The 9634-nt window shown below is 49.7% G+C and overlaps 1 protein-coding gene across 1 annotated transcript; it reads right to left on the bottom strand.

Annotated features, from left to right (window-relative positions):
• Positions 1-2635: 2635 nt before the first annotated feature.
• GATA1 (GATA binding protein 1) lies at positions 2636-8984 on the bottom strand (the record flags this gene model as incomplete). The annotated part of the gene is made up of 5 exons (XM_080718287.1): positions 8756-8984; positions 7666-8043; positions 7416-7561; positions 5980-6105; positions 2636-3007 (listed from the first exon to the last, which is right to left on the bottom strand). The coding sequence occupies exons 1-5, from the start codon at positions 8973-8975 to the stop codon at positions 2636-2638; spliced, it is 1242 nt and encodes a 413-aa protein (XP_080574413.1). The 5' UTR covers positions 8976-8984.
• Positions 8985-9634: the final 650 nt, after the last annotated feature.

The raw sequence follows: 9634 nt of genomic DNA, 5'->3' as shown, positions 1-9634 counted from the left end.
GTCTTAGAATGTCCCCCATCCCATAGTATGCTCCTATGAATATATATATATATATATATATATATATATATATATATATATATATATTTTTTTTTTTTTTTTGGTCTTACTGGGGATTGAACCCAAAGGCATTCTACCTTCGAGCTATACTTCAAGTTGCTTTCTTTTTTTGTGGTACTGTGGATGGAACTCAGGGGCATCATTCCTCCAACCTACACCCCCAGTCCTATTTTTTATTCTTTATTTTGAAACATGGTGTCACTAAGTTATGCAGGGCCTCATTAAGTAGAGCTGAGGCTGGCCACGAACCTCAGGCCTCCTGTCTCAGCCTCCCAAGTACTAGGATTACAAGAATGTGCCGACCACACCCCAGCTCATTTGTTAGACTGAAGGACAGGTGAATTTGGCGGGAGCTGGTCACTCAGGTGAATAGGGATGTTGGGGAGGGAACTGGCACTGGGCAAAGCTCCCCACCCACAGGGTCTAAATGTCACCCTGAGAGACTATTTCTTTGGTAATGGGGACTAAACCTAGGGGCATCCTACCTCTGATCTACACCTCAGGCCTTTTATATTTTGAAATAGGGTCTCACTAAGTTACTGAGTACTAGCCTTGAACCTGCAATCCTCCTGTCTCAGCCTCCTAAGTACTAGGATTACAGATGTGCCGCCATGCCCATCTGGCTTCTTCAGTGACTATTCTCCTAATCTCACCCCTTGTTCTCTCCCAGGTTCGAAGACAGCCTCAGCAAATAGTGAGCCCTTCATCAACCTATGAGAGAGAGAAACAGAGACAGAGACAGAGACAGAAAGAGAAAACTGACTAAAAGCCCAGGAACCACCCCCTCCAGCGCTGGCCTCTGACCTCAGCGGCTATGATTTCAGCTCCACCACCAGTCTCACTTTCCTTTCCTGAAGGCTGAGTGCCTTGTCCCTCTGAAGAGGGTCCCTAAATTCACCCTGGAAAACTATGCAAGTGAAAATCTCCGCAAATATCCTCAAAGTTGCTCATGGTGTCAGCCACTCAGAGACCCTGAAGTAACACAAGCCACATAAGCACACACATGCACTCACACACAAGTTCAAAGACTGGCAGTGAATGTTACCATGACCAGCCTGGCAAGACATTCAGAGGCATGTCCTCAGGGTCACATGGTTATGCCTCCACACACCATCATGCACAGTTCTTGCTTAGCATTCTGAAGATATTTATCAACCAGATTTGGGGCCCAGTGTTTATGTGTGTGTGTGTGTGTGTGTGTGTGTGTGTGTGTGTGTGTATGTGACACTGTCCCAAAGATTGCAGTCATGCCACCACAAGACTACAACCCCACACGCTGTACACACTTTTCCATATGCTGTCATTCTATCACTCAGCATCACACATGCCATCTCTCTCTCTCTCTCTCTCTCTCTCTCTCTCTCTCTCTCTCTCTCTCCCCCCTCTCTCTCTCACTGGGGGGATTAAACCGAGGGGTGTTCTACCTCTGAGCCACACCCCAGCTCTACATTATTTATTTATTTTTTTGTAGTACTGGGGATTGAACCCAGAGGCATTCTACCTTTGAGCTACACCCCCCAGACCAATTTAGCCTCCCTTGTACTGGGATTAGGGGTGTGTGGGACTACACTTGCTGTACACCGGAACATTTTTTTTTTTGCAGTACTGGGGATGGAACCCAGGGGCATTCTACTTCTGAGCTATCCCCTCAGCCCTATTTTTTATTCTTTATTTTGAAACAGGGTCTCACTGAGTAGCAAAGGGCCTTGCTAAGTAGCTGAGGCTGTCCATGAACCATGATCCTCTGGTCTCAGCCTCCCGAATGCTAGGATTACAAGCGTGGGCCACCATGCCCGAATTGCGCCATAACTTAAAAAAAAAATTGTGGTACTGGGGATAGAACCCAGAGGCATTGTACCTCTGAGCTTCACCCTCAGCCTTGTGTTTTAGTCTATTTATTTATTTATTTATTTATTTATTTATTTATTTGCCAGTCTGGGGATGGAACCCAGGAGCATTCGACCTCCAAACTATATCCCCTGCCCTATTTTTTATTCTTTATTTTGAAACAGGGTCTCACTAAGTTGTGGAGGGCCTCACTAAGTAGCTGAAGCTGTCCACCAACTGTGATCCTCCGGTCTCAGCTTCCCAAATGCTGGGATTACAAATGTACACCACCACACCCCAATAGTCTTTTCTTTTTTGAAACAGGGTCTCACTGAGTTGCGCAGGGCCTCACTAAGTAGCTGAGGCTGGCCACAAACCGCAATTCTCAGGTCTCTGCCTCCTGAATGCTGGGATTACAAGCGTGCGCCACCACGCCTGGCTTTACCATAACTCTTAATTGTGGAGTGTCACTCATGCCGCCTCACCTTGCCTTGAGTGGTCATACATCGCAGTTGGACACTGTCATCAGAGAACCACAGACCCTGCTACAGACTCCACCTACCACTGCCATTTTATGTCACACACAGACTTATACCTTCAATTCCAGGACTTTGGTGGTTTTATTTTACAAAAGCTTCAAAGGTCCAGGCCAGGGAGTGTCCAGGACCCAAAGAGGGTTGGGTTATATAGATTGCTAGCTGCAGGAGGAAGGCCACCACCCCTGCCCCTGAGACCATACTCTGTGCCTTCAAGAGCTGAGTGGAGCCACCACGGTGGTGCTGGTGGTGGGAGGCACAGGGCCGGCGGGGAAAGAGCCTGTGGGTGAGCCCAACAGGGGTCCAGGGAAAGGCATGAGGTGGCTAACAGGCCCTGACAGCACCACAGGACCCAGGCCTTGATAGAGATGGGCAGTCCCCGGGGGGCCCAATGTCAAGCCTGAGGCCACCTCCCCACAATTGCTACTACTGCTGCTGCCAGCCACCACCATGAATCCGCCAGCGGGTCCTTCGGCTGCCACCGCTCCTCCCAGACTCGAGCCCCGCTTCTTTTTTCCTTTTCCAGAAGCCTTGCGGTTCCGAGTCTGAATGCCATCCTTCCTCATGGTCAGTGGTCGGTTCACCTGAGGAAACGGAGACCACAGGAGAGTTCCAGCTCCAGCCCTTTATGGCTCTATGTCTCAGCCAGGTTCACCCTCCCCTCCCTCCCTCCCTTCCTTCCTTCCTTCCTTCCTTCCTTCCTTCCTTTTTGTAGTACTGGAGATGGAGCTCAGGGGCATTCTACCTCCGAGCTACACCCCCAGCCCTATTTTTTATCCTTTATTTTGAAACAGGGTCTCACTGAGTTGCAAAGGGCATCTAAATAGCAACTACATAGCTAAATAGCTAAATAGCTGAGGCTGTCCATGAATTGCAATCCTCCTGTCTCAGCCTCCCAAATGCTGGGATTACAAGCATGCACCACCATGCCCGTCCCCCCAACCTTTTTATTTTTGGTGGTACGGGGGTGGACCCCAGAGGCTTTCTACCTCTGGGCTACACTCCCAGGCCTATTTTTTAATATTTTATTTGGAAACAGGGTCTCACTAAGTTGCTGAGAGCTCTGTGTGATACTCCTGTCTCAGCTTCCCAAGCACGGGAATTACAAGCATGCACCACCACGCCCGGCCCCCAACCTTTTTATTTATAATTATGTGTGTGTTACTGGGAATTGAACCCAGGGGCATGCTACTTCCAAGATACACCCCCAGTGTATTTTTATTTTGAAACAGAAATTCCCTAGGTTGATGTGAGTCTCACTATTTGCTAAAACTATCCTTGAACCTGCAATCCTCTAATCCTCCTGTCTCAGCCTCCCAAGTACTGAGATTACAGGTGTGCACCACTATGCCTGGATATTTATAATTTTTTTACAGTACTGGTGATGGAACCTAGGGGCATCATACCTCGTAGCTACACCCTCAGCCCTATTTTTTTATATATATATATATATTTTTTTTTTTGCGGGTCTGGGAATGGAACCCAGAGGCATTTGACCTCCGAGTTACACCCGCTGCCCAAGTTTTTATTCTTTGTTTTGAAACAGGGTCTCATTGAGTTGCAAAGGGCCTCACTAAGTAGCTGAGGCTGACTGTCAACCACGATCCTCAGGTCTCAGCCTCCCAAATGCTGGGATTACAAGCATGCGCCACCACTTCTGGCTCTGTATTCTTTATTTTGAAATAAGGTCTCACTAAGTTGCAGAAGGCCTCACTAAGTAGCTGAGGCTGTCTGCAAACCACTATTCTCCTGTCTCAGCCTCCCAAGTACTGGGATTTATAATTTTGAAACAGATTCTCACTATGTTACCCAGGCTTGCCTTGAACCTGCAAGTTTCCTATCTCAGCCTCCCAAGTGTGAGGATTACTGGCATGTGCTCCTGAGCCCTGCCAGACCAGAATAGGGAAGCCGAGCTGGGTGGTTGGTGCATACCTGTAATCCTAGTACTTCGGAGGCTCAGACAGGAGGATCATAGGTTTGAAGCTAGTTTTCAGCAACTTAGTGAGACCCTCAGAAACCTAGCAAGATCCTGTTTCAAAACAAAAAATATATTTGGGTATGGTGACACACACGTGTAATCCCAGTACTTGGGAGGCTGGGACAGGAGGATCAAAGGGCACGGCTAGCCTTAGCAATTTAGCAAGACCCTGTTTTCAAATAAGAATTAAAATCGGACAAATAAAAAAAAATAAAAAGAAAGAAAATCGGGTTAGGGGTATAACTTGAAGGTAGACTGCCTCTGGGTTCAATCCCCAGTAACACACACACACACACACACACACACACACACACACAATTTCTGAGGCATAGTGGTGCACACCTGTAATCCTAGTGAGACAGGAGACTGAAACAGGAAGATGGCAGGTTTGTAGCCAGCCTCAACAACTCAGTGAAGCTTATATCAATGTAGCAAGACCCTGTTGCCAAATAAAAAATAAAATAGGGCTGGGGGTGTAGCTCAGAGATAGAATACCCCTGGTTTCAATCCTCAGTACCAAAAAAAGGGAAGTAGCTAGGTTCAGTGGCACATGCTTGCCTGTAATCCCAGTGCCTGAAAGGCTGAGACAGGAGGATTGTAGGTTTGAGGATAGCCTCAGCAATTTAGCGAGACCCTGTCTCAAAATAAAGAGGGCTGGTAGTATGGCTCAGAGGATGCCTTTGGATTTAATTCCCCAGTAAAAAAAAGGGGGTTTTTATTTTTAAAGGTCTAGGAAAACTGGGCATGGTGGCTCATGCTTGTAATCCCAGCATTTGGGGGGCTGAGACAGGAGGATCACAGTTCATGGACAGCCTCAGCTACTTAGTGAGGCTCTTTGCAACTCAGTGAGACCCTGTTTCAAGATAAAGAATAAAAAATAGCCGGGTGTGGTGGCACACGGTTGTAATCCCCGCGCTTGGGAGGCAAAGACAGGAGGATCGCACAGGTTCGAAGCCAGCCGTGCTGGCTTAAGAGACCCTGTTTCCAAATAAAAAGTATAAAATAGGTCTGGGAGTGTAGCCTGGAGGTAGAAGGGCTTCCAGAAACTCCAGTACTACCAAAAAAAAAAAGAATAAAAAATAGGGCTGGGGTGTCCCCAGCACCGCAAAAAAAAAAATAAAATAAAATAAAGGCTAGGGAAGCACACCCCTGGACTGGCACCATTATCATCCTCTGGAATCCTGAGATACTGAGGCCCAGAGCTTGGGAAAGGCTCTGAAGCTGATAGGAGCAGCCCAAGGCCTAGGACAGGGGGTAGCAAAGTTAGCCAAAGACTGGAGGTGGGAAAGAGGAAAGAGAAAGAGATGGAGGAGGGCAAGTTGAGGATGAAGGAGAAAGGAAGGGAGGGAGGGAGGGGCTGGCCAAGAAGAGAAAGGCGAAAGAGGAAGGAAGAAAGAAAGGATAGCAGAGGTAAGGAAGGAAAAGTGCCAGAAGGCAGAGGAAGAAGGAAGAGAGACGAGGTGGTTTTGAGGGAAGAGAAGGTTCGGGGCAGGACAGGACTGAGAAAGCGGGGAAGCAAGGTGTGAGGCTCCTGTGTGGGGATGGGAAAATGGGCAGTGCGGAGGAGCAGGGCGTCACCTGGTGGAGCTTGTAGTAAAGGCCACAGGCATTGCACACAGGGTCTCCGCTGGCATTTCTCCGCCACAGCGTGGTGGTGGTCGTCTGGCAGTTGGTGCACTGAGTACCTGCCCGTTTACTGACAATCTGGGGGGTGAGAGGATAAGTTAGTGCCCTGGGGATGTGGAAGTGGGGATCAGGAGCTCACAAGGTCTGTCAGGAGGCCCTAAGTGGTAGGGGTCAGGCCAAAGTAGAGAATCCCGTCTGAAGTAGATTTTTTTTTTTTTCTCTGTATTCCAGCGGTAACTACATTAGTGTTTCTCAACTTTAGCCATATATCAGAATCACTTGGGGGAATTAAGAGAACATCTTGGGAAACAGGTGTGGTGGTACACGCTTATAATCACAGTACTCAGAAGGCTGAGACAGGAGGATCGAAGGTTTGAGAACAGCCTCAGCAAGTAGTGAGACTCTCACCAACCTAGTAAAACCCTGTTTCAAAACTTAAAATGCCTGGGATGTATCTCAGTGGCAAAGCATTTGCCTAGCATGCTTGAGGCCCTGGGTTCAATCCCTAGTACTTCTTGTGTGTGTGTGTGTGTGGGGGGGGGGTACTGGGAATGGAACCCAGGGGCATTCTACCTCCGAGTTACACCCCCAGCCCTATTGTTTATTCTTTCTTTCTTTCTTTCTTTCTTTCTTTCTTTCTTTCTGGTACTGGGGATGGAACCCAGGGGCATTCTACCTCTGAGGTACACCCCCAGCCCTGGTGTGTGTGTGTGTGTATGTGTGTGTGTGTGTGTGTGTGTGTGTGTGTGTATGTGTGTGTGGTACTGGGGATGGAACCCAGGGACCTACCTCCAGGCTACACTCTCAGACCTATTTTTTATTTTATTTGGAAACAGGGTCTCACTAAGTTGCTGGGAGCCTCACTAAGTAGCTGAGGCTGGCTTCGAACCTGCACGATCCTCCTGTCTCAACCTTCCAAGTACTGGGATTACAAGCGTGTGCCACCAAGCCCGGCTCCCAGCCCTGTTTTTTGATTCTTATTTTGAAACAGGGTCTCACTGAGTTGCAAAGGGTCTCACTAAGTAGCTGAGCCTGTCTGTGAACTGTGATCCTCCTGTCTCAGCCTCCCAAATGCTGGGATTACAAGTGTGCGCCACCACGCCCCGCCCTTTGTTCTTTATTTTAAAACAGGGTCTCACTGAGTTGCAAAGGTCCTCACTAAGTAGCTGTGTACACAGCTGAGTTCCAGTATAGGTAAGGGACAGAAGTTCTTGTATGGGGAAAGGGTGGAAGGACCCATGTGGTATCAACACAATTGTTCCTATGGAGGGAGGCAGGCAGTAGTTTCCGGTTTGTCTGAGGATAGTGGTTCCCAGGGGATGGGAGGATGAATGTTCTTGTCCCAGGTGGGCCGGGGTTCCTGTTGAGGCAGGCCTACGCGGTCTTACCAGGCGCTTCTTGGGCCGGATGAGGGGCCTGTTCTGCCCATTCATCTTGTGATAGAGGCCACAGGCGTTGCACAGGTAGTGGCCGGTCCTGTCCCTCCGCCACAGTGGAGTGGCTGTCGCTCCGCAGTTCACACACTCCCTGGCCTCTGGTGGGGTGAGAGCAGAGGGGGACGAGGGAACCATGCTCAGTTTAACTTTGCCTTGGGCCACCCCCAACCCCAGCCTCCCTTTCCCTTTTTGAGACCCTCACCGCAGGGGGGTAGAGGCAGGCTTCCACGAAGCTTGGGGGAGGAATAGGTTGCTGAGTTGAGGGGACTTCCCGTGGGAGAAAAGAAGGGACTGTAAAAGTCAGGACTCCCATAAGCACTGCTAGAAACCGGGAGAGACGAAGGCAGTGCAGGCCCCAGGGTCAAGAGGTCGGGACTCAGCCGCTCTGTCTTCAAGGTCTCCAGGAAGCTGCTGCTGCTCTTTCCATCCGGATCTTCCGGGGCCTGGGAAGGGGAGTCCTCCCGGCTGGGGCACACAGTGGAGGCAGGGTAGAGCCCCGTCTTGCCATAGGCCCAGCCAGCATAAGGTGAGCCCCCTGGGATTCCTTCCATACAGTTGAGCAATGGATACACCTGAAAGACTGTTAGGGGTGGGGAGGAGAAGGAAGGAGGTAAGAAAGGTAGAGATCGAAGGTCATCCCACTTTCAGGGTGCAATGGTGCCTGAAAACCCCAACATGGTAGCCAGATTTCCAGCCTTTCCACAGGTTACCAGAAAGGCTACTGGCCACTGGGTAATTTATGGGTCCTGAGACCCACTGGCCACTATGGAAACAACAGCAACCTCCAACCATTTCCAAATGGGCTTTTTTTTGGGGGGGTAGAACTGGAGGTTGAACCCAAGGGCATTCTACCTCTGAGCTATACCCCCAGATTTATTTTATTATTTATGTTGAAACAGTGTCTCACTAAGTTTCTGAGGCTGTGCTGAAACCTGCCATCCTCCTGTCTCAGCCTCCCAAGTACTGGGATTATAGTCACACACCACCACTCCTGGCTTCCAAATGGGCTTTAGTGTTGGGATTTGGACCCTCAGAGAGCGTGTGACAACCAGAGCAAGCCACCATGTAAGTTCAACCTTGTTTCTCAGCATGGCTACCCCCATGTGGCAGGGTGAGTAGTACTGGAATTCTCAGGGCTGGACTTACTAGGGGAACGGATCATCGCATCCATATGTAAGGCTTCTGGCCATTTCCAAGATGACCTCTTAGAGGGATTCTGACCTAGCCAAGAATCTCCATGGCAAGCCCAACAGCATCCAGCTAATGCCCAGAGAGCCCCTCAGTAGAGTTACCTGGGGAGTGTCTGTAGGCCTCCGCATCCCTGTAGTAGGCCAGGGTGGCCGCCGCAGCCGTGGCTGTGCTCGGGGCAGTGGAGGAGGCTGCTGCATCCAAGTCCTCAGACCCAGAGGGGAAGAAGACTCCCGGCTCTGGTGGTGGGGACACCAAGGCGGGATCCACAAACTGGGGCAGGGGCTCTGAGGTCCCCAGAGCCCCCAGGCCAGGGAATTCCATGGGGCCTCTGGGGTTTAACCTGTGAGGACAGGGAGGGTCTTAGACATAAAGACCTCCTCTCCTGTCCTCTTTCCACCTGCCCCTCCCCGCGGCCCATCTCCTCAATGTCCATATTTCTCCTTTCCATCCCTAGTCTCCTTCTCTTCCTCCCTTCCCACACGTTCATCTCTCGGCTTCCTCCCATCCTTCTACTTCCTGTCCTCCCTCTTTCATTGTCAACTTTCTCCTCTTCTTGCTCCATTTCCCTTTCTTCTCCTCCCTCCATTTTCATCTGCTCCCTCACCTTCCTTCTCCCTCTGTCTCTTCTTTCCCCCTCACTCAACTCCTCTCCTTTCTCCTCTCCCCCTCCCCTTTTCTACTTCATCTTCGTTACCTCTGCACCCTCCTCCTTTCCTCTTCCTTTCCATGATCTCTTCTCTCCTCCTTTCAACCTCTCTTCCTTTTTCTTTACTTTTCCTTTTTTGGGGGTATTTTCTTTTTTGATATGTTTCTTTCCCATCTTTCTTTTTTTGCGGGTCTGGGAATGGAACCCAGGGGCATTCTACCTCTGAGCTACTTTTTATTCTTTGTTTTGAAACAGGGTCTCACTAAGTTGTGGAGGGCCTCACTAAGTAGCTGAGGCTGGCCAGAAAGCTGCCATCCTCCTGTGTCAGCCTCCC

This window comes from Muscardinus avellanarius (genome assembly GCF_963383645.1).
Source record: "Muscardinus avellanarius genome assembly, chromosome: X".
NCBI lineage: Eukaryota > Metazoa > Chordata > Mammalia > Rodentia > Gliridae > Muscardinus > Muscardinus avellanarius.
The sequence above is the reverse complement of the archived record's forward strand: the minus strand, read 5'-3'. Positions and strand labels throughout refer to the sequence as shown.